This window comes from Haemaphysalis longicornis, unplaced genomic scaffold (assembly GCF_048455015.1).
Source record: "Haemaphysalis longicornis isolate Haplotype H1 unplaced genomic scaffold, Haemaphysalis longicornis Haplotype H1 scaffold_4, whole genome shotgun sequence".
NCBI classification, from domain to species: Eukaryota; Metazoa; Arthropoda; class Arachnida; order Ixodida; family Ixodidae; genus Haemaphysalis; species Haemaphysalis longicornis.
In genome coordinates this window covers 86,944,828-86,970,146 of record NW_027526361.1, presented here as the reverse complement: position 1 = coordinate 86,970,146, position 25,319 = coordinate 86,944,828, and the positions used below count along the sequence as shown (strand labels likewise).

Here is a 25,319-nt window from a genome sequence, read left to right as displayed (position 1 = left end):
CGGCTGGGACAGTGTGTTTTTCTCCGAAAGTTCTCTCGTACGGGATGCGTAGCCGGTCGAGGATTTGCCTGTCGGTGGCCGTCTTGGTCAGACGCTCGAGGTGTGCAATGCGATGCGCCTCGATGAGCTCTTCGAGGGTGTTGTGTACACCCAGTGCCTCAAATTTTTCATTAGAGGCACATATCGGGATTCCCAGAGCCTGCTTATGCACCCTCTTGATGAGACTGTTGATTTCATTGCGCTCTGCCTGTTTGAGGGGTAAGAAAGGGGCTACGTACGTAATTCTGCTAATTACGAACGCATACACGAGCTTTAGCAGAGTTTTCTCCTTCATGCCTCTATTCTTGTTGGCCATCCGCGCAATCAGTCTCGTGATCTGATGGGTGGCTTTCTCTAGTGTTTGCACTGTCTTGCAGTTGTGTCCGTTGGCCTGGAGATGGAGGCCGAGGATACGTATCTCGGCCACTTCGGGGATTGGGGTATCACCTACTCGCAACGTTATGCTGTGATTTTGTGGGGTATCTTTGGGCTTTCGACCTCGTCGCGTGGGCTTGTACGACAGTTGTTCGGACTTTTCCGGAGAACAGGAAAGGCCGATTGTTTTGGCGTGTTGCTCCACAGCGTCCACTGCCAAAGAAAAATTTAAGAAATGTGAACGCTTAGCTGGCTAGAACTAGGAAAACCGGCCTGTCGCCGCAGCATAAGAATGAAGGGCGGACACAACATCCGTGTGGCAAACTCCCAGGGCCGAAGCGCCTATAGTGACAGAACCTCGGAAGTAGATAGCGCAAGGTGGAGGCGCCTCATGGACTCCGGGAATCTCGGAGGTCATGGGGGTCTAAAGGTTTACTCCAGATGCATGCGTCGCATTGGGGAGAAGCTGCGGCAATTAAAAAGGAAATATTTTATATTTTACAGTTCATCGCAGAAAGGGCATTGCGGAGATGGAAGCCAGGCCAGATTTATAAAAATTTTAATGGGGTATTTTTGCACTAAAGTTTAGTGATTGCTACTTCGCATATCCTTGATTGCCCAAAACAATATCGGCTGCATTCCGAATGTGGCTGTAATCTCTAGACGAGAGAAGGGCGTCTTACCGATAAGTATGGAGTAGTTGTAAACGTCTAAATCTCGCCCCCAATAGAAAGCTATCATTTGGATTACGACCACAGGGCCGCCAAGAGACATACTGGCAAATTGATCAGCCACTTCATTGTATGAGATTCCTGCGTGTCCTGGACCCGCTTAACCTCACAAAGCTGCTGAGGAACAAATGACCGAAATGTGCGGATAATTGAAGAATCTTTTTCGGATGTTAATGCGGAACACACGAGTCAGAAAGAATAAAAACATGCGAAAATCTATGCTGAAGTTTTTGAAGAGCCAAAATCATTACCAATAATTCCGCCTGAAAAATAGGAGTGTAATCAGGTAATCTAATTGAAAAGGACCAATAGAGAGAATGAGAGAATATCCCGACTCCAGCCTTGTCATCACTTTGCCAGGCATCAGTAGCAATGATGACATTGGAATGAAGGGTTGACGAACGATCCTCCAGCAATTGAGGATTCGGGCCAGAAACATCTTTGCATTCGGGGGGACCGAAGATATTTCCATAGATGATACACTACTAGAAGGATGGGGGAGCCGAAAAAGGTCTGTATGAAGTGGCTGAAGCCAAGACTGTACTGGATCCATCTGGGGGCTCTAGAACCGCGCGGCCACTGAATGAAGAGATCAGGCCTCAGACGGAATATGAACTGTGCGTCGTGCAGTGGAGACTCAAACAATTTGATAAAGATTAATGCGGTCAATAAGTGAAATCTATGCTTCAGTGGAGGAAATCGGGCTCAAAGTAGGAGCTCAAAATAGGGTTAACTCAAAATAGGGTTAGTGACATATTTTTGGTAATCCCAAGCATTGTCGCAAAGCCATTCTCTCAACGAGAAAAGGGGGATGTAATTTATACGCCGTACAACCAGAAAATAGGACGCAGCCAAACTCTAATACCTGGCGAACATAACTCCCATATATCATTAACAGTGTGTGTCTACGCAACCCGAATACGGAGCACGCCTGCAGCTCCTTCTCCTTTAGCAGCAACATAGATACCGAGATAGTTAATTTCTCTTGAGGGATGGATTGCTGTCCGGTACAATAGGCATTATGATATGGGGATGGTAACCGGAAATACTAAAGCAGCACATTTTTTAACATTAAGTGATAAATGTAGCCTGCTAAATAAGCCAAAATTATTTTGGGCGACCAGATAACTTTAACATTAAGTGATAAATGTAGCCTGCTACGCCAAAGTTATATTGGGTGACCAGATAACTTTGTAATCGTTGACACAAGTCATGAATGGCTTTGCCCGATGAGTAGAAAGCAATATCATCGGCATAAATAGGTAAGTTGATATGCCATCCATGATCGGAATTGAACTGAGAGAATTTTAAACAGAACCGGAATCGAAACAAGAACCCAAGTTTTTAGTCAACCAAGCGCTGTAAACATCACTCAACCTTTCTTTTGCTCGTTTTTTTGTTATAACACGACAACTTGCTCCATGGAGCTCCCGCTGCTTCACGAGAGTCAGGTGCGTGAGGTACGTGCTTACATTCGTGCTCATAAATAAGGCGATCGCTAGCATTTCATGTTCCTGTTACCATGTTTGAATATTCCTAGAAGCGGGACTAAATTTGCTCATTAGTTCACCTGTATAGTGTAAGGAAAATGCAGCCGTAACACATTTTTACCCGCGCGCAATGTCATCTTCGTATCAACTCAGCTCATTGTTTGGCGATCGAAACTACTACTCTTGACGTGTCCATTGTCACCTGCTGGCGTTAATCTTTTCCAAAAATTTCACGAATAGAGCTTTTAGTATTGTAACTGCGTAGTCTCTGCGACTCAACAGCTCTGCGCGGCATAGCTATGTGCGACACGTAGGCTGGTGGCCTTCGTCTCCGCAAACCGCCGCCTCTGTTTTATTCCAGCAGTCGGAAATTAAGCTTGCTGGTTCCTTTTACGACCCGCGACGGAACAGTATGGATGCTAAGGGAGACACCATCAGCTTGGATATCACTCAACTAACCGGAGAAATTGTCGCTGTGGTAGATGAAGAACAGAAAAGGTGAGTATAGCAACGTTTTCGCCACAATCTCGCTTCCTAAGATCCAAATTAACTACGCTTAAGTGCATACGTTTAATGTTAGCTACAAGAACGCTTGCAACCTTGCAGGTTTTGCTGCTGATCGCTCTCATTTCAGCCAATAGTACCTTTGAAGGTGCGCAGAATTTTGTACTTTTTACCACGTAGTTTCAAGCGCACAAAAGACAGAAACGGCAACGTGGTCATAAATTTTCTGCGAGGTCTTTCAGAACCTCGTCGCAATATGACACGCGAGTCATTCAAGTGACGCCTGCGCAACCGCTCAAACCACTTCTTCGGTAGTGCGCGCGTTTTGTTGCTGCGTCGGCATGTATGAATAGTGCTACGAGCCTGACGGTCAAGGCGCGGCAAAAGAAAAAAAAAAAATTGTATGGAGTTTCATATGTGCCATTGCGCCCAGCGAGTGAGAAAACTGCTGCCCCAAGTTTCCTCTAATCGCGACGTTTAAAAAAGGACCACAAAAAACTGAGCTGCTTGCAGTTTCAGTCGGTACATAAATAATGGTTTCATTGATGATTCGCGTAGAATTAGGGGGAAAAAAATCCACGTGCATTGTATTAAATCACGGGATCGTGGATTTGGCGTATTTTGCATGGAGTAACCATCAGAATATGGCGACGTGTCTTACGGAATCATTGTATCTGTGCCTAGCCGCATAAATTTAAGTTACTTGTTAGTGCATCGATGACTTCTGTCAGGCTTGTCGTCTGGGTAGCGTTTGTGTTTTATGTTTCTTGTACTAGATGGCGTCCTGGCAGGCACGTATTGTGCCTGAGTTTGCGTTCTCCTTTTTTGCCAGCCTTGCAAGTAACAACATGTGCACATGTGTTTTTTTGCATGTTAGCATGTGTTTGTGTAAACTATCAATTACCGTACTTACTCTATTCTAAGCACCCCCTTCTTTTCTATGATCGCGATGCCCAAAGTGAGTGGAGTGCGACACGTAAGCTGGTGGCCTTCATCTCTGCAAACCGCCACCCCTGTTTTATTCCAGCAGCCGGAAATTAAGCTTGCAAGTAACAACATGTGCACATGTTACTTACAAAAGTGAGCCCCCCCCACACGTCCACTTTTTTTGCGGCGGCATCTCGACAAGACAGGCGCAAGGAATAACGTTTCATTACGTTTGATACTCAGTCACTCTCATTACCACTCGAGTCTGTTGCACCGTTTGAGCCGCTGCTCTCCGTATCCCACAGCAGGTCGTCATCTGTTGAAGTGGTTTGTAATTGAACACCTCAGAAATTACCTGGTCACAACGTCAAGTTGGGCCCCCTAACACGCATCTGAAATCCACCTTGCAATGGTTGCTTAGAAAAAAAGGTGCTGATGCAGACCTTTTTCCCACATTTTTTCAGAATTGCGAAAATACAATGGATTAAATTAACTGCATTAGAAATGCATTGTTAATGTTCTACTATTAAGGGCACTAAAAAGAGGCGCTATAAAATAGGGCCAGCCTTTATTCCGTCGCCAACTGAATCGAGGTGTCCCCAGTGTAACAATCGATCATCCATACCTGCACCCTTTATGTGCACTTTGGCAGTAGTGCTCTGCAATACCACTTAGGTACAAGAAGTGGTTTAGTGAGATATCAATTTTTTTTTTTTTTCGGCACCTGGCAACCATGACATATGGCTCAAGTGGGAATATTGGCTTTGCAAACACTCAAGCTTATCACTGAATCAGTTCTACTGTATAAACTGCATGCATCTAAGCTTGAGCATCAGCCAAGCATTTTAAACAATATAAAGCAAGTCAACCGAACCTTCCTATATCTTCCACCACCACCAAACAAGCGTGCATTCAGTAATCAAATGTTTACTTGAAACACAAGCCCGTAAAAATTGACTTTTTCTTTTGATCTTCATGATTAACATAATGTATGCGCATGCTTTTCGTTGTTGTCATCTTCCATGTCCACTTTCTGCAGTTACATCTACGGATGACATTACTCATCACTGCACTTCACATGCCACTGCAACAAATTCGTACAGAAAGTGTTGGTAGAACTGGACATTATAAAGCACAGTGGTCAAGCGTGTTATGCCATTTTAAAACCAACTGTGTACCCATTCAATAGTTGCCACTGAACCATTGTAGTAGGAAACATTGCAGGCTGAACGGTCTGCACGTTTTCGCCTGTAAGGCAGTTAGAATCTAAACGAGGGCCTTTCCGGCTCTTGCAGCAAGCCGGGCCTGCTGCCGACGAGTCCCGCGGCGGCCAAGGAATGGCTCTCCCAGAAGAGGCAGACCATCCGGCCTTGGAAGAAGTTTGTCGACTTCAACCGCTTCAACGTGCCCAAGAACATTGGGGATGCTTCGACCAGGGTCGTCCGTAACGTGGAGCACTTCCAGAGCAACTACCTCTTCGTCTTCATCGGTCTCATCGTGTACTGCATGTAAGTGCAACCTAGGGTGTCCCGCCAGAGTGGACGGACAAAAAAAAACATTTCCTGTTGATTGCGCCGTTTCTTATCCCTTTTTTTTTTTACGGTGAAGCTGCTTTGCGCTAGGTCCTGACCGAAATTAAGTGTGTGTGTTGAATTGCGTCGACCAAGAATCGCACGCACTCCCTCCCGAGCTAGTGTAAAATGCAGTGTAGCTCTCAATCTAATATAGTTACCTAGGAAAAAATCATACCAAAATTGGCCACTAGGATGACTTTATCATTACATTCAGTTTCATGTACGCGGCACAATTAGTTAATTCACAGTGAAATTGAAATTTTTAATGTTACAGAATTCCTGTCTACCGTCGATACATGGCTCTATAATGCTGTTTATGGAGGGAGTATTGTTGCAGAAAATGGCTGTAATTCGTGATTTATTGAAACTATCCTGAAATATTATAATGTGGCGATTAATTCAAAGGAAGTTACGTGTATGTGTCTTTATTTGATCTATATTATAAATCGCCATACATAACTCAATATACTTACCCACCAATATGGCTTCGTCGGTCTTCCATCTTCAATAGAAGGGCTCTCAACTTTTTCTTTGGAAGCATCACTAGAATACTTGTTGAAAAAGTTGTGCCTACACCAAGAGATGAGCCGGCTAAAACTGCCCTTTAGACCAAAAAATGTAATTTTCCTCTTTCGAAAGAATTTGTTCAGCCATATAAGGTGATGACAGGGTGAGACAAGTGATGGATGCATTTGAGCACACGCACTCTCCTACCTCAATCTGTTCTCTTCCCTATTCTCCATCTTGTGGTGAGAGATCTTGATTCTGCTCCTTATTCATTCTGCTGGATTACATATGAATCACTGTCACTTATGAGGAGAGCAATTGGTGTCTTGCCTCTCAATAGAGAACCTGGTGGGTCCTTTTGCGTTCTGTTCATCTGCCAGCATCTCTTGTGAGGAGCAAGATGACGAATCATCATGAAAGCGGAAAGAGGAGCTGCGTGTTTTTTTAATGGTGACAGTATCATGGTCCCACTTCCCGTTCAGCTCCTGTGGGGCAGGCCATCCACTGGTTAGTAAGAACCAATTCACGATCATGATGCATTGTAATGTACATATATGCGAACGAAGTGTTATCATAGGATCATATGACATATGCCTGGATTTAAAGCTAAAGGTGATGTCTTTAAGTACGTCAGTCTATTCCCATTGTCATTGCCATCATGATTATGATTCACTCATCACTTAGGTATGATTCTTTTAAGAGACAGTGGTGGCAAGCATGTTGTGTTGCTTGGAGCCATTCGTGTGTCATTAACTATGGCAAAACCGGCAGACTACCTGTGAGTGTTTAGAACGTTTCTGTGTTCCACCCGTTCTACTTCTTTTGCAGACTGACCTCTCCACTGCTGCTCATCGCCATTGTCGCCGGAATGGGAGGCGCCTACATCATCCGCCTGAGGAGTGCTGAGGGCAAAGTGAAGCTGTTCAGTGAGTGCGCTCGTTTTCTCGTCTGTGGCTGTGGTCAGGGGTTTATCCAGAATTTTGATTTTGGGGGGGTGTCGAAATCCTCCTGGGGGGGGGGGGGGGGGGGGGGGTGTTGGGGGGCCGGTTGGGGGGTGTGTAATGAACCCCTGGGCAGGGTTCTCGTGGTTGTGGAAGCTTTTTGGGGGAGGGGTGTCGAAATGCTTCTGGGGGTGTTGGGGGCGTGCATAAATCCCTGGTGGTGGTGGCAGGCCTGGCAGAGAGGTGGTGGCACCTTCTCTCCCAGTGCCTTTCGAACGAGCATCGTCAAGGAGCCTTCGGGAAATTCTGCTGATTTGTGTGTTACTCTCGTGAAGAAGTGGGATGGGATGCCAGTGACTCTCGGGAGGAGCGCAATCACGATTCCACTCGTTTTGCCACTCATCAAGGACATTCCGCTCCTCCCGTAGGCTTTTCCTCCTCATCGCACATTTGTAGGGAGCAGGATGAAAGGCCGCTTCATCCTGCATTCAAAGACCTAACTGAAACTGTGCGTGATGCCTCTAGCCAGGGTTCTCCCCACAGTGGCCTGCGGTGGAATTGCCATCCACTGCTTCGCTTCACAGCCCACTGCCTTCAGTAGCCCAGCAACTGCTCCTGCTCACCCGTTGGAAATGTGCGCCTGAGGAAGTAAAAACAGGCACTGTGCGAAGACCGCGGCAGCAGCAGCGGGCCATCTCGTTATGGGAAAAGGAGTCTGAGCAAGTATAATTGATGTCTCCCCGCCGCGGTGGCTCAGTGGCTAAGGCGTTGTGCTGCTGAGCAACGAGGTCACGGGTTCGATTCCCGGCTGCGGCGGCCGCTTTTCTGATGGAGGTGAAAAGCAAAAACGCCCTTGTGTACGAGATTTCGGCGCATGTTAACAATCCCCAGGTGGTCGAAATTAATCCAGAGCCCTCCACTACGGTGCGCCTCATCACCTGCGTTGCGTCGGCGCGTTAAATCCTACAATCAATCAATAATTGATGCCTCAGATTGCCAGCTGTCTGCAAATTTTGGAGTCAATTTATTACAGGCAATTACAGTAGAGCATCTAGCGTAACATCCATGAAAAATACCTTGCATTTGCCCCAGCTCGCCCATCGTCGTCAGCACTTTCGTCTTTGTTTATTTCATAGAATATACTATCACAATCCCTACTTGCGTTCCATCTTGGTTTCTGCGCCTTCATATGTTTCTGCCCGCATTGATCACCGTCATAAAGTTTCAATCATGTCCTGTCGCACAAAATCTTGTTCTCAGTCTTTCATGCCTCGCACAGCATATGACTGGAACCACCTTCCCGGACCAATCGCCGCCATTGAAAACCATCAACAGTTTCGCATAACTTTAGCTAACATTGTTAATTTAGGAACCACATAGACCTGTTATAAACTACCTTTTTTGCTGCATTGTATTATTTGTTCTTTTGTGTTTGTAACCCGCTCCCCTCTGTAATGCCTCTGGCCTTGAGGGTAAAATAAATGAAATGAAATGAAAATGCTTGCACTTATCCCTTTCTTATTTTGATTAAGTGATTCCAATTTTCACCGTGCGATAGCCCCACAATTTCCGGTATTTGACCAGAGTTGTTCAGTATTTGTGACAAGAATTTGAAATTCCTAAACTTCTTGCTTCCGCTTCCTCCTCAAAATGTCCACCTCTCAAAGATTCGTAGGGAGAACGTTGCTTTTAGCATGAGAGATGTGCTTGCCCTTGGTTCTTTTTATAAATGTGAATGGCCTGCCATCACTTTGTCGGCTCCATGTTTAAGGCTGTCTCCTGTTGTTGCTAAGTTCTCTTGTGCTATGCCTGAATTGTATTCATTTCTTTGCTGTCTACTGTGCTTTTCGCCAGATTTCTAGTGAGTCCCATATACTCAAGGCATACCATCTATTTTGGGGAGAGAATATCATACACAAAGTTGCAATTCGGAGGGAACAAGTGGGCAGGTGGCATAGGTGATAGCTGCATTGACGAGAGTGCACATGCCCACACTCTGCAATATGCTAATCAAGACACCAATGGAAATTTTCAGCAACACGTTCAATAGGTCAAGGTTTTTAATGGGTTTTTGAATGGAGGGTGCACTAGCTGTGCGAGGTTTTCTTTTTTTTTTTCCCCAGTCATATCGAGAAATGAAGTAAAAGCAGTTTTAAAGTGGCATGTACACAAAATGGGCTATTGAAGCTTGCTTACTGCTACTCAGTGGTCTTTCTCACTGTTAATATGGAGGTCAAATGCAAAGGCTGCAGCTAAAGGCAGATGTGGTTCAGTAAAAGAAAATAATAATAATAACTTGTGCTAGCTGGCAGTTCATCGTTCAGTAATCTGTTTTTCTGCTGTTTTGAAGCAGGCCTGTCATTGAAAAAAAAAAAACGAGAAAACACTGCATTTCTAAAATCCTGTTCTCATCTGAAGCTCTCTTTGATTCTACAAGTGCTTCGAAAGACACGTGTTTGTTCAGCTGACAAACACAATGATCCCCTCATCAGAGAAGAGCTCGATGTGTAGTCGATGTCGAGAGTACTACTTCTTATCCGAAGCACCTGTGTACCGCCCAGAAAGGGGTATGTCACGGGAATACAGCAATGACAAGATATTGTGGATGGTCATCGAAGTTTCATTTGGCCATGCATGTTTCCACGACAACTATGTTGTGTCACATTCCCAATCTGCACACTTGGTGTCCCCACTTTATTTAGTCACGGGATGACGGAAATTTCCAATTCCTACCCGGCACGCATTCAAAAGCTCGAAAAGCCACCCTGCCACTCAGCTTCTCCAGCCTAACGGCATATGTATGAACAATGCAGTTTCTATGCCAAATGAGACGGGAAACTGAACGCCAAGCAAAAAAAAAATAAACTCCTACAAAATTAAGACAGGTTGTAGCACCACACAGAGGGCCCAGGATCGTTTCACTGCGGTATCAATTTTTTAATAGAAGATAATCAGCAGACAGGTATGTCCATACCCACGAATATGGCAAAAGGGTCGGTGCTGTAGTGATCACAAAGGGTATAATGACTGCTTTGTATTTTGGCAAAAAGGTGCCGGCCTAAGCAAGTCACATTTTTACCACATAGTTGCTTTGCTATAAATGCAGACTTAAATGCTGGTGATGGCACCCGCCGTTACCAGGCCACCAAGGGCTACTAATGTACCGGCAGTATATACTAGTTCAGGTGAATCAGTACATACTTTTTTTGAGTTGCATAAAAGTTTTCATGTACTTAGAGCAGTTTCGGTCAGGCATGTAGTATGGCGAAACGTAAATACTGCATACTTGTACATTCCGAGCAAATATTCAGCTCTGGCTCTCTTGTGAGATGCATTTTTCTCCACCTCTACGTTCCATTGCTTGGTTGTTAAAGGTGGTTTACCACCCAGTAGCATATCAGGTCTTATAACAGCTTTCCATTCACAGTGATGGTGACAAGCACTGTTGCAACTGAACACCAGCCCGCTGAGTCTTGAGCGTCGATCACTTACTAACTGTTAATAAATTTGGCATCGATATTTAATATTTATGTTGGACGTACCCTTTCAGAGTGCAATATGGGGGTGAATGTAACTTGTTTATGTTTATATTGCTCACTTATTCCATGTTGGGTTGCTCCTTTTCTAACCTTCCCTTTGCCTCTATACCATCTTCCCATTTTTTCAGACAGGGAGCTCAATCTGATTCAGCAGTACTGCATCCTTGGGATGGTGTGCTTCCCAATTTTCTACGTGGCTGGAGCTGGCTCTGCTGTCTTCTGGGTGATAGGTGAGCAAGGGATTGGAAATGGACACCTACTCAGTTGTTTGCTCTGCTGCTTTAGACGTTCTCACCAAAGTTACGACGGCAGCCATTTTGGTGACGTTTCGCATCACCTACAATGGCAGCCACACGTCCCAAGTAGGCTGGGGGAGTCTGGGATTCTGTAAAGCGGTGCTTTCTTTACATCCACGTCTCTCCTTTTGCATCCTTATGTGACGGTAGCTAAGGTACAAGGGGGCTGTAAAGGTGTCGCTGTGCACCTCGTAATGCAATGGTGTGCAGGAGGGCCCTTTTCTGTTGTTTTTCTTTTTTGTTCTCGATGTTTTTTTTTTCTTATAGCTATTTCTTACGGTTGTCAAGGAAGCGGGGATGACCAAACAAAAACTGACCCGCACTCAAAAACTCCCCCGAGAAAACCCAGCCGGGCACTAAGTCGGGCGGTGTTCCAGTGTCATACACCCGCCAAAGCTTTAGTTCCCCACAACCTCTCCCCTACAATGCAAGCAATGGGTGCTTGTCTACTTACATGCCTGGTTTCATCCTCCCTTCAGATGGCTGAGAACACCTCCTAAAACAAAGTACCAACTGTGTTGGCTGTCTAAGTGACTATACCGGATGCGTAGCTCGGATGGTTCCTACAGGGAAATCTTATATAAAAAAGGTTATAGGCCAATTGCAGTGAAAATTTTGACCTCTTGCAAACCCCATCCTCGTACAGATAGCTTAAAAAAAAATACTGCAAGATTCAAAATGTGACAGCTGGAATACGCGCTGAAAATGACCAGCAAAAATGGGTCTGGTGTGGTGGTACATGTGGACGTTGAAAATTAATTTGGCCGAGGAAAAATTTCGGTGAAGTTGGCCTATAATCTGCACCACCAGTTTGCAGCTGTAGGCACTTGAGTTAACCGGGAACCACAGTTATGGTTATGGTTTTTTTTGGTTGTGGAAGAAACTAGGGACTTCTGTTGGCAGCATCAGTTCTTTACTGATGGGAATTTTAAGCCAGAGTGTTGAATTCTCATCCACAGTGGCAAGAAGTTAAATGTTGCCTTGTGTGTGAAATACGTATCGCAGCAGGCAGTGATTCTTGAAAATGCTCAGTGTAATTACCATACCTAAGTAGGAGTATGTCAGCCGTAATTAATCTTAATGACTCAGATTAAAAGGGTAAAAGTGTGTGGGAGGTGGCAACAAAGAAAATGCGGCTTGTTGCGAGAAAGTGACAGCGATTTTGTTGTTCCTTTTTCATCCCAGGTGCATCCTTTTTTATAATAATGCTCCATGCGACGACCTATGCCATCGAAGCGGCCTCAACAGAGGAAAACTTTGAATTGCAACTGCAGACGGTCTAAGCAGAAAAGCTTAGCAGCAAAGAAAGCAGGCAAGTAAAAAAGTATTCCTTTCCTTTCTTTGTGTTTGGTGCTAACATTTTTGTTGGTTGTTGCTGCAAGAATATGTAGTCTTGTGTAATCCATAATGTCTGGCTCTTGTTCCACTTGATAACTGCTTTCCAAAATTACATTCCTGACTTTTCGCTAGGGTGGGAAATTCGCTTCTTGGTTGGCCACCATAAAAACCTTCCGTGAATAAATGATCTGCAAACCATACCTTCTACGGTAGAGAACCTTGCCACTGTGCCATACGTTTAACACATTACTGATGGCTATTGCTAGAAGAGTGCCCTGGTAGAGGTTTTCTTTTTACTGCAATAGCATTGATAGGATCTGAACCCACAATTTCACGTTCACCTGCTTGGTATTCAGGGCTTAATACCTTAGCTGCTTTTTTTCGTGTTGAGAAAAAGTGAATGAGCTATTTTTAGATATCAGTGCATACGAGACTTGGGTCTTCACCCCTTTCCATTCTCCCAGCTTTGCAAAATCCAGCACCTCGGGAGATTTGACAGCAGTCCTTTCCATGGAAAATTGAGCTTGACCAAAGCAATTCCCTCCCGGCACTTACAAACGAAGCTTGTACTGTATACACGCATCTAATGACCGCAAGTATATTTTTCAAAGCTTCGGAGTCGAAATCTGGGATGTGGCAATTAAACAGAAGAGAGGACACAAAATGCTTATAAATATTTTCAGGGATGCTTGTCTATAAAGGGGCACTGACACAAAAATTTTGTATGTTGTTTTTTGTTCTTGCGATATGTGGCTAGTGACCTATTTGTCACGTGTAGAAACCTCATTTGTTTCAGCGCGCAATGGTTGTTTAATTAGAGACGTTTTTAATGCGGCCAGTTGCAGTTTCGGTTTCAGCGGGTGCCACGAAAGGGTGGATTTGGTATAAACAAAGCTGCCCACGGGACCATCGGACAGATACCACAGAGCAGATCTGCCGTAGCACTGTCGATTCCGCGTCGGCGGCAGTTTCTGCTAATGCCCCTACGTACTGGTCTCATACTGATTAAAAAGCGGCGTGGACGTGATGCAGGTGCCGTGAGTGCAAATTGCTGCCGCGGCTAGAGAATGATGTGTGACGCTCGAGACAGTGGGCGCAGAGACGTGCGCTGGGAGCAGCCCGCCGGTCTGCCTACAGGTCTGCCTACAGATGTGTTAGGCTTGACACTGCGGCGGATATTCGATTACCGCTCTCGTAAGCGGTGCAGATGACGATTTTTAATGCAATTCGCCATCGCATCATTAACTCCTTTCTCGTATGTGCTGCCTTGTGGGACTTGAGTCCCATTTCGTGGAGCGGTAACAAGCTATCACTCGAGCTACCGGCACCACTTCGCGGCCGTGGCTGCTGCCTGCGCAGCGACCGTGCGGCTCGCTCTGTGCGTTTTTCGTGTCCCCGGCGCGTTTTCGCGTCGAGTCTAATAAAAAGCAATAAAAATAGAGTGCTGGAATCGCTGTAGAACTTAGGTCGCCCGATGAGCCTACAAAATGCCGGTGCTTCCGCCGCCAATGATAGGGTTGCCACCTTTCCCCCAAAAGAAAACCGGCCCTTAATGGGGGGGGGGGTATATAGAAGGTTGAATTTGTGTTGGAAAACAGATGCCACATGTTTTTTGCCATGCAATGCCAGTTATTGTAGCATTTTCCTAGTGAGAAATCAACATAAAATTTGCGCAGAAAGTGCCTAATAAGAGTGTCTAAAAAGGAAACCTAAACGTGATTTTCTGGAAACACGTGACGTATTTTCTTTTCTCACGTGTCTCTGCGCAGCTCGGCGGCACATATTTATTGTTGTAGTCGCTGAATTGACGCTTACAAAACCCCAAAACGATCATAATCGTGGCACAATGGCCAAAAAACCGGCCAATGACGGCCGGTTTTAGGTATGGACCGGCAACCGGCCCGCTGTCTAAAACACCGGTCGGGCCGGCCAAAAACCGGCCAGGTGGCAACCCTAGCCAACGATCGGATCGTTCGTTGCTCAAAAGCAAAAGCACTGACCTCCGATAAGAGCGGCAAGCCGGTGAGAAACGCCAGCAGTGCGGAAGTGGCCAACACAAACTTGTGACGTGTTTGGATGCCGTTTATTTACTCCACATCCAGGGAATGCCGATTGCGTGACGTCCTCCGCTGGCTGCTTGGTTGCGTTTCGCACACTTTAAAAGTGATTTTAAATATGTTCTAGGCTGTGTTTGCCATTAATATTTTGCAGATGATGTATGTCTGTTCACATTAATCTATCTCCGAAGTTATCTTGCCTTCAAAATTTTGTGTCATTACTCTAATAAACTAAGGCACCCGCATGTGTTGGCAGAAGAGAGATAAAAAAAACATTTGCTCTTGCCTGAGCTTGCAGAAACGCTATCTGTTGTTTCCCTCCCCTCAGCTTATCCCAGATGAAGTCATCCTCTGTCCATCATAGGTCATGTTGTAGGTACCCGTAACTTCGATGCTTTTGTCTGTGGTCTTGAAGGAAACTCCGCTCCACACTTAGAAGTGGAGTTTGAAAGGGACACTGAAATATACTGCTGCAAAAGCTCGTTAATTTGAACTTGAAGAGGACGCCACCTCACTTCGAATTGCCGAAAGTTTGAACTAACGAAAGTGAAGCACAAAAGCCGTACAATGCAATTGTGGAGCAGTAAAGCATGTCAGCAGTTGAATGCTTGAACCTGCCTGTTGTGTTTGAAGGCGAAAGCTAGAACATTTTTTTTCTTGCGAGCGAATGTAGCGGAAGGCCTCCTATTTGCGTAATCCAAAACTGAAGAACAGATAGGTAGCATTCTTTCCTATCATTACTTCCGAGTGATGCCCGCACTGGCGCTTTTTACGCCCCTTCCTCGTAATCAGTGGCAGCGACTGGTTCTACGCTTCTGAACTCACAAATGATGCCACTTGTCAGCGCACCCCACAGCCTGAACTCGTGTCCACATCTATGTAGTCCACAAAAAAACTCCTTCCAGAATGTCTGCTATGGGGGGTTTTGGGTTGCTTTTACCCAATTTAACTTCTTGTTTTTCTCTCCTATACGGAGGTGACGCAGCCACGTCCATTTCTCTGTGGCCGCACGTCAGACCTCAAGCTGCCGGCGTGGTGGCGCATAGCGTCACTAAATAAAGGCTCTTAGAGTATCAGCACTCTTTTCTCTCATTGTTATGTGCCGCCAGGATTTTCATTGGTCGGTCGGCACCACGTGATATTTGTTTACATATGGGTGCAGCCATTTTGTTTCTGGGCGCCTCTCCTCTCTCTCTGCTGCGTGGACGCTCGAGCGGCCGGTCGCACTCTGCCAGTCGCAACCGGCAGCGGTTTCGTTGGGAAAGATGGTAACACTGCAAGCCAGAAACAAAATGGCCCCTAGACACTTCCGGGTGCACGAAGTGGCGGTACTCTTAAGCGTAGCTTATTTAGTGATGCTAGTGGCGCATATAGTTCGAATTATATATGGCGGAGGCCCCTCTCATTTGAATTAATGGGATTTTTGATGCATAGGCTTCTAAGGAGACTTGTACTAAATCGTACAGTTCAAATTATCCATAGATGCGAATTATTGAAGTTCCAATTAACGAGCTTCCCCTGCGGTCAGTCTTATATGTGGTTGTATTGTACAATTTCATCCATGCAATATTTCTTGACTACTTAGCAGAAGTGTAGTGCCTTTTTTTGTGTGTAGTGTAGTACCTTCTTCTTCCCAGTCACAACTACAAAGATTTGTAGTCTGCTTTGCTTTTCACTGTAATATTATCTGGTTGCTCACCCATACTTGCCTATGTATCCTTGCTCTGTGTTCTAAGCTGGTAAAGCTATCGACATGCTTCGAGTGACCTGGACTAAAATGCATGCATTCGATTCGGGAAACTGTGTAACACATCAATAAAAAAAAAGAGAGTTTGAATAAAGCGATTTTGTTGCAACGAGGGCATTGTGTACTATACTACCGCCGGTGTCATTACTCAGTGTTGTCATTAATTGCAGGTCTGGACATGGGAGATACCGCTACCACTGCATTGGCCAATTTTCAGACGGGGAGTCCGGCGAGAGCTTTCTTTCAAGGGCACACAAGGGTGAACTGACGAGAGAACTGCTTTCTTTACCCTGGCTTAAATTTTTTGCAACAGCAGCTTTGTTGCTTGTCTCGTTTTCTTTAGTGGCTTAAGTAATGCTCTTAGACACTTAGGCAGAATCTCTTAGCCACCGGGGGAAAGTTGCTGAGATCTTTGGATTTTTTTGGCTCATTTTTGCACATGTGGTCCGGGATCTAACAGTGGATTTGAAAGGAACGTACAGCTGGTCTGCGTTTTTAATGGGTCGCTTCTTTTTCTTGTCCTTTTTGTTATGTTTCGGATTTTTATTGCTGGTTTATAAAGATTTGTCATTTAGGCAACAAGAGAGAGTGGTGTGTTTCTATCCTTTACTTTGAAAAGATCGCAGCTTTTTTTTTTTTTTCAGGTCTTAGAAATACAGTGGAATCTCGGTCATACGAATCTCAAGGGGCGGCAAAAATATTCGTATCACCCGAAAATTCGTATCATCAGAAAACGAGAAAAAATGGAAATGTGCTGCGCATGCGACAGGCGGCGGCAATATGGCGTCGGCTCTTGCCGCGAAGAGGTGCAGGTAGCTTCAGCAACCGCTTCTAACCTTTTGTTAAAACGGAGCTCAATGTGTAAATTAAATTGCTCATGCGGGAAAGGAGCTGACAGTATGGGAGAAGCACTATAAAATGTCATCTACGCCAAATCTCCACCGCGGAGGTGGCCCAGCCTGAGGCGCGCGTCTCCCTATTGGCGCAAGTCGTGAGGCTCCTCCCAATGCAGTTAGCGGTAACCGAGGCAGAGGCTGGCGCCTGGGTGCCGGGCTGAATTGTCAGCGCGGGCGTCAAAAGAACGCGCGCTCATCGCCGACGCGACGCGCGCACACGAACTCAAGCCTGAACCGCATGCCATTCGGGCGCGTCGGCGTTTGCGCGCGCGTTCTTTTGACGCCCGCGCTGACGATTTCGCCCCCATGTCAGATTTTACATCGCTCGTAAAATGACGCGCGACGCGCGCGGCAGTGGGAGGAGCCTGCCGACTTGCGCCAACGGGGAGGCACGCTCTTCATGGCGGCAGTTTGAAAGCGCTCCGGACAGCCCGCTAGCTCCGCCGGAGATGTTTAGGCTTACCACGGTGGCGGATATTTGATAGGCGCTTTCCCTAGCCGCGCGGACGATGCTTTACAGTGTCGTTTTCAGACTCATCAGCTCCCTTAATTCATAAGCAACTTCTTTTGTTCTTTAAAGAGCGGTCAGAAGCGGTCGGTCGAGCCACCCGCCCTACTTCGCGGCCGTTGACGCCGCCATGTTGCCGCGGCTTACCGCGCCGCGCGCCGCATGCGGGTGGTATTCGCGGTGGCGTCAGCGCGCCTGTGGCTTGCGCGGCGCGTTTTCGTGAGCAGAAAACGCTCCATGCAGTTCACGCTTAATGATTTTGTGCCTGCGTGCGACCAAGGCCACACGGCCGCACAAACACTCCCGCCTCCCGTCCACGCCGCAGTCATCTGCTCGCGGCTCGCGTGTTCGTATCACCCGCACCGGGTGATAAATGCGAACGGATCATCCGAATTTTTTTACATTGCGTACAATGCATTTTGGCCGGGGAATTTTGAAAATTCGTATCACAACGAAATTCGTATCAACCGAATTCGTATCACCGAGATTCCACTGTATGTATCTTGCCTCTGAAGAGGTGGAATATTTTAAAAAATTGAGATCACTGCCTGAACGTCGCCTGAGGTTTGCAATTGAGTCAGAAAGGAGCACACAACATTGAGAGCAAACACTGAGCGGGATGACATGCTTTTGGTTGCTTAACAAGAAATGACCTCGCTCCACCTTGGACAAGCAAGACGTGTGTAATTAAAACTACTAACTAACAAAAATGGAGAAGAAACAGGCAGTTACCTCTACATACAAAAACTTCATCCGTTGAAAGTGACATCTCAAAGATCAGCAAAATCGCATCTCTCCTTTATTGTGGAAGTAGGAACATAAGCATTGTTCTGTTGTTGAACTATTATACAGGTGGTCCAAAATGTCATAGCTTCAACAGATTGATAGTGCGTTACACCATCGTAACATCAGTAAGAATAATTCTTGAAAGAAAAGGTACACGAAGCCAATGCACTGACCATTTCCTCGCCTACGTGCCAAGTGTAAATGCACAGTCGATCCGAGATTGTCACCGTTGAACAACAGTCAAACATTTCTCTGCTGCTTCCCATGAACACACAAGGGCACGTGAGCATGATATGAGCAAACACATCAATCGAAAGAGGTGTTTAAAATAACTCGGAAGTCTTCTAATCTACATTTTAGCAGAAAGTCACGTCTGTGTACAAAAATAACAGAAATTAAAGTGGTAAAACACTTTCACTGGTGACGAACCTGCAAAACAATCAATTGTAGGCTAGAAAGTAATGCTTTAAGCGGCACTGCATCACACTTTTATGAGCATCAACGAAGGCAAGAAAAAGATGCTATTTACATGTGAAAAGTTGGTATCTTGTACAACATGCGTTTGTCATGTACGCAAATGATTGTTCTCAACAGAATGCAGAGGTTATCACTACATTCTGTTTATTGGGAGAAAAGCTGTATGTAACAAAGCTCGTACAGGTCATAAATGTTTTAGGCCCAGTCTTGTCAACTGGGACTCATAAAGCAAACAAGTGGCAGAAATAGGCAAGACAAATTTTGAACTATGCCAACTTCCACTGTATTACTGCAGAAAAAATTTTACAGCGGCGGTATCCCCAAGGCTTCGAACTTTCGCCTACACTTTTCGTAACAACGTGGGCACGTGTACTTAATCACAAACTTTCGTACGAAAACTAAACGTTTTGCAAACACTTTCTAACTAACAACACTTACATGCTCGGGTCCTTTACCTCATGCTTGTAGGTTTAATGTCATTGTTTAGTATTGATGACAAGGCCCCTTGTAGGTACAGCAAAGTGCCACTCTGCATTTTGTTACCGTGCAAAGCACACAACAAATGGGGCAAAAATTTGTAAACCGTAAGCAGGTCAGTGATTTTTCTAATTTGTCACTTCACTGCTTTAAGCGACAGCACAATCCTTCAAACAAGGCACAATCCTTCAACCACTGATTGGTGGCTCTGAGCAAGGGTAAAAAATACAAGTTCTTGTACAAAAATCTACCACGAAAATGTGCGACAAAACGTACAGTAATACGCATGTGGACTAACAGTGCAATGCATATCTAGAACTTCATATCCGAGAGTGCTGCACTGTCAATATGTCGCAGTTAAGCCAAACGTCGTTTTTTTTTTCCCCCGATTTTTTTCTTTTTCGCAGGCGAGAGGCTTTAGGTCAGCCAAGGATGTACAATCAGTTCAAAGAGGAAAAAAAATTACCTCTTTTTGCACTTTTATAAGTCTTTAGAGCGGTCAGTAAAATGTCGTAACCACTCCTGCACATCTACACACAGTTGCCAGCAGTGCAACATGTAGTTTGTAATTCCGCAACTGTAGAGAATGATTTTGCTTCAAGCATGGAAAAACTCGAAAAAGTTGGACTTTTAATTTTGCAAGCTTCGCAATTCACCATTCTCATCACAGCAGATACGGACGTTTTTACTAAAGAGTCAGTTTCGTTAATAACAAAAAAAAGAAAAGGCTAATACAAGATCATCTCTTGGATACCCTGTTCCTTGGCGCACATTCTTGCATGTAAAAAAATTTACAAAGACAGTTTGTAAAAACAAATGTAGGAGTTGTAGTAGGAACAAGAGATGGTGCATTATGATGCTGCTCCACACTTGCTCCAAAACATGGTGCACTAGAAACAAAACAAATGTAGCACATTTGGCCAGACTGAAGCGAAATATTACATGTCGACCAACAGTTTTCACTTCAGAAGTGAGATGAGAAATTTTACACACAAAAGCCAATGAATGCACATTAGAGAAAACCAGAGTAATGTAGACATTTTGACTTGGCTTGGCTACATTACAGCTAGGTAAACTGCCACCAAAAATGTCTGGCTAGCCTGCCACAGTTTTAAATAATTGCTCACTTGGTCATCAAATGGCTGGGGAAAAAAAATTAAGACTGCTGTAACCAATTCCTCAGCATAAAATTAAACTGTTAAACTGCAAATCTCGCTTGGCTTTTGTGCACACCAGGTACTACAAAGAGTCTCTTTTTACACCTTTATACAAATGTGGAAGCAATGGGCCAAGTATGATGATTTACTCACAAACGTATGAACTGGCATAAAGAATGATATGTGCCTACTTGTTTCATTTACACAAGATATGAGACTACATTCAGAGCACTTTACACACTTTTAACGACCACAGTTGCAATGCTTTTGCGAGAACAAAGCAAAGTTGTAATTCGCGCTAAACACAATTTTCACAGTCCTGAACATGTATAAATGTTAAGAACAAAGCAGTAAAGACCGGCACTTCATTTCTCTTCTTCGCATTACCGAACCTTGACAAATCACGAGGTCAATGACGTAGTCGGACAAATCCACTAACTCACTCCAGTGCCCATCAAACTACGTAATGAAGTTCCTAACTCAGTGCAGGACACACTGCCAGACACTGATCAGTAGAAAACACATATGCACACTGTCACAGTTTCTGTCGATGTCCTCTGGTCACAGCGAATCTCTGCAGTAAAAATCAGCTGCAGTCCGTGACTTTGTGTTAAGTGCTCTATCCTAGCAGATATGTGCAACGAAGCTCAGCATTTAAAACAAGCACAACATGGAAGTCACCGATGATTGTTGATCGGGCACATAGTGTTTGGCTTTCACTCTAGACTTGGGTCGGCTACCGAGTCGACTACACATGCAGCTAAAAACCAGGAAATTTTGAAATTCCACATGTAGAGTTACGAGGCAGCCTTTTCGCACACAGTAGGGAACACTGGAAGAGGGCAGGCAGTTGCTGTGATCCTGCGATTGCACTCACTGTCAGCCACTTTGTCCAAACAGCATAATCACCCACACCTCACCATTGTCCAGTGGAAGGCAACACGTATCTAGATACGTAGCCGCGACTCCAACGCCTTTCGTAGGCTCAGGATCGCATTACTTTGCAAGCCTGCAGTTGCCTGCTGACAAAAGGCATGGCATTCTAGGAGCGACTGATTGTCCAGGGGAAGATCTGTTGTGTTTCGTAAACTTTGTAAACCGGCTTGCCTTGAAATTCACTCATGGCTCAGAATCAACCCCATGCTTCAGGATACTCCAAAGCTGCAGCATAACTTGGTAAAGTTTGATGCACCAACACTTCACTTGCAGGAACATATGCCCGCAGGCTTGGGAGCGCATTCTCCGAGCACTACAAGCAGGAGTGAAGCACGTCGGCACCGTACGACCTACAAGACACTTCAGTGGCGCAATTAATTATTTGTAGTGACTCGGTGATTGATGAACAGGCCAGTGAGCCTCAACAGACAGTTTGTGCAACGTTTTCTTCTCGGGGAAGAAAAAAAAAAAAAAAGAAACTCTCAATATAGGAAAGGAGCGTTTGAGCACACACAAATCACGATCCACAGGACACAACCTCCCCTGAATGCTTCCACTCGCAGCTGGTTTCACTCGGCGTACAAGAGAGGCTTCTGGCACTTGACTTCCTTCCTGCACAGCCCAATGCACATCTCCTTGTAGACTCTCCCTCGAAGCACGCACAAACCTCTCTCGAAGGACACGAGATTCAGCCTCACAGAGCGCCTCGCTCCGCAACTCGCTTCGTCTGGCACTGCGCGGACACACGACGCAGTCCTCACAGCGTGGTCGGTGCGTAGTTGTCTGCTACGACACGTAGCTATTGGGCCTGTGGTGAGCCGTGTACAGCAGCTCCTCCTCCGAGCTGTCGATGACCTCTGCGATGCCCTCGTCGACGTCCGCGGATGACGAGTGCGCGAAGCTCCGTCCGGCCAGGTGGCCGGGTGTGAGCAGTGGCCGCTTGTCCTCGTCGCCGTCCTCGATCTCCTCGATGGTCTCGGGCAAGTGCTGGCCCACCGTTTCAGGGAGGAGCAGCGCGGACAGGCCCGTGACCAGCATCAGGGACCCAAGGACCGTGAACTGGAGGCCCGAGTGGACTTTGTCCTGCGCGCAAGGAAAACGCCCAAGCCGTAGAGATGAGGTTCAAGAGACGACAATAACGGCTCAGGTTTGAACAACCTGGTTACATCGTGAGTGAAGGCAAGGATTATGCATGCTGTGTTTGGTGAAAGATTGGCTGTGACTGATATTTTGCATCCTGCCGTCTAGCTATATCTACTGGATGATTGGATTTATCCTTTCGCTTGTGCTGAAGGGGAAATGCACAGACAGCCCAGCCGGAGCGCCATCGATGGCGAGACTGAGGGATGAAACACAGGCGAACCAGACGCTCAACCCTCGCCCACTCATGTGGTTCGCTTGCACTGAAGCGCACGTACCAACGGCCCAGTTGGTACTACGCAATCAAGCATAGGTGAAGTAACCGTTTTACCCTCGCCTAGTCACATGGTACTGCAGCAGCAAGGCTCCGAGTGAGCGAAGTGATAAGAAAGGCGCAGCAGCTGAAGTTCACTTGTGACACGATGAAGGACCTTGAAAGATGTAGCACAGTGGAGCTTTCGCTTTAAAAAACATCACTAGGGGCAACAAACTACTCGGTCACGATAAATGCGTGCATCTCGTTTCGACTGCACTCACACCAAACATGCAGCATCCAGGACTGGGCCGACTAGTCTCACAGCCAGTGCGGGCACAAGCCATCCTGTCACGTTGGTGATAGCAATGACAGTGACAAAATATGCAATCTCAAATAGCGCCACTCAACAAACAAAAAGGACGTGAAGAGGAGATTCTACAGCTACATCTGCCTATCCAGGGCCCATAGCATCAAGTTGTGTTCTCCAGTAAGATGCTGCAGAACATATTCGAAAGCAGCAAAAAGCCTGGACACTTAGCTGGATTCCCCTGTGATGCTCTGCTCAAATGTATGTACAGTAGGACCCCGCTGATACGTTCCCGGTTCATACGATTTCCTGGTTACTACACTCTCAATTATGAACACTAAAAATGCCCCATAGTACATTCTTCCCAAATCGTACGTTTCACCCTTGCGTTTTTCCTTAAAACGCATCAACGAGGCTCTCCTGTAGTTCTGTGGAAACCTACAACCAAGCCAGCTTCAAACCACTACAAGGGTGGAACAGCTGCGCTATTTGCGGCACTGAGCGCCCAACTTATTTACCTGCACCGAACCGCCCCTGTTGTGCCAAACTCGTTTATCAGCACCATTCTATGCCGCAGTGCAGGAATTGAGCCGCAAGATACGACTGCCATGAATCTCAGCGGCCGAAGACTCGGCTGAAACATCGTGTTTTTGGTTTCATCGAGGCGTTTATGGTTTCGGTTTCATAAAGGCTATAAGCAGCTTTATAACTTGGCTTCGGCAGAGCCATATGGCCGCAGGCCCTACACACCATGTGTTAAAATTTCTGTGTGTTGCATTTGCACCGTTGTGTTTGCCGGTGTCGGCTGGTGCGCCACAATCAAAGGAAAATGACCGAAAGTCAAATGTTTTTGTGTCTCATCACAAACAGTATAATATCCGTATGAAAAGTTGTAGTTTATTGGAGGTGAACATCAAAATAGTCGCCCATTTTCGGCGATCCTAGCTTTGCTGCCCACAACTTTCCGTTGCTGCATGTATTGAGCTGACAGTGTCTTGGACGCTTTGCCCTCGCTTTTTGATTCGGTGCGCTTTTGTTTTGAGGTAAGTACTCATTTTCGCCTGTGAACTTGAAACGGAAATGAATTTGAAACCTGAAATGAACTCCCTGTGAAATGGAGGGAAGGCTCGTCGCCTTCTGCCTTCCCTCCGTTTTTATGTATTCGCAAAAGAAGAAATAAACTTCAAATCAATTCGATTCAACTTTGGGGTTAGCCTTGCTTAGTGGAGCACTGTCCAACATTAATTGTGCCTTCTGACATGCTCTATTTACTTAGTCTGAAGCGTAGGTTCGTCGACTCTCGCAACCCTGTGACGGGCAAAGACAAAACTATGTTCAAACTTCACCTTCGCACGCACCTGAAATCACTGTTCGATAGAAAACATGCAAGCAAGCTCCTTGTTTTACAGAATTCTGCCGCGGGTTTGCATAAACACTGCCATTTACTGGACACGAAGCAAGTCCTGTTTTCTGATCTCTTTTGGCTCTGTGTGTGAGGTTTGACCATCAAATGGTAATAATGCGGCGTGCTCGCTGGGGCCGAAGGTAGATACTTCGCATTTTGTAAACCTCTAGATATAGTACAAGAACTGCGTTCCAAGTTCAGAGTAGGTTCTCGTGCATGGTAGAACTCCTGATGTAGTAGACGAAGAAGAGAAATACTTGGCAGGGTACTTGCACAGCGGCATGTAGGGAGATTAGGGAGGCACCATAATGCTGTGAGATGGTGTTACATCTTCTCCAAATGGCAGTTCTGGCTTCTCTAAGCCTGCTCCAAAAATGCCTTTCTGGCTGCTTCAAGCCTGCTACAAAAGGCACTTTTGCCTGCTCCCAGGACTGTTGCCAAACCCATAGACCCTGTTCCACCCCTGCCACTACACCCTGCTGTTGAAAAGCATGACGCGAACAAACTCAGCACAACCTTCGGGAAAGAACACCGCCTTCAAGTTAGATGGGCAGATGAGATCAAGAAGTTTGGGAGGATAAATTGGTCGCAGTTAGCAGAGGACCGGGACAATTGGAGATCTATGGTAGAGGCCTTTGCCCTGCAGTGTGCGTAGATAGGCTGATGATGATGATGCTGTCAGGCTCATCTGTAATATCGTATTTACACGACTGTAGGTCGACCCTTTTTTTCAACTTTGACAATCCAATGTTGGGGGGTCGGCTTAGAATTGAAATTGAACCGTCTACCACTAATGACGGCAAGAGAAACGAGAAATCGGGGTGCCATGAGGTGGGGACAGCTTTGCACCCTCATTCCCATGGTTATGAACTATAGCGTGAACCGCATGGGGTGTTTTCGCTCACGAAA

At 45.8% G+C, this 25,319-nt stretch overlaps 2 protein-coding genes across 5 annotated transcripts in view; one reads left to right on the top strand and one right to left on the bottom strand.

Annotated features, from left to right (window-relative positions):
* The first annotated feature begins 2,456 nt into the window (after window positions 1-2,456).
* Window positions 2,457-16,647, top strand: LOC144178978 (prenylated Rab acceptor protein 1-like). 4 transcript variants are annotated; one of them, XM_077707122.1, is made up of 7 exons: window positions 2,457-2,596; window positions 2,997-3,133; window positions 5,362-5,574; window positions 6,976-7,073; window positions 10,756-10,857; window positions 12,109-12,235; window positions 16,236-16,647. In XM_077707122.1, the coding sequence occupies exons 1-6, from the start codon at window positions 2,567-2,569 to the stop codon at window positions 12,204-12,206; spliced, it is 678 nt and encodes a 225-aa protein (XP_077563248.1). In that variant the 5' UTR covers window positions 2,457-2,566; the 3' UTR covers window positions 12,207-12,235; window positions 16,236-16,647. The 4 variants fall into 4 exon arrangements, with proteins under 4 accessions (XP_077563248.1, XP_077563246.1, XP_077563247.1 ...); XM_077707120.1 differs by having other exon boundaries at window positions 2,465-2,605; XM_077707121.1 differs by having other exon boundaries at window positions 2,498-2,605; window positions 3,000-3,133.
* A 1,599-nt stretch (window positions 16,648-18,246) lies between these two features.
* Window positions 18,247-25,319, bottom strand: part of LOC144178976 (solute carrier family 22 member 15-like) — a 46,583-nt gene continuing 39,510 nt past the window's right edge. The window contains exon 7 of the mRNA XM_077707119.1: window positions 18,247-22,385. Within this exon, the coding sequence (XP_077563245.1) occupies window positions 22,089-22,385 (297 nt within the window). The 3' untranslated portion in view covers window positions 18,247-22,088. The remainder of the gene's footprint in view (window positions 22,386-25,319) is intronic.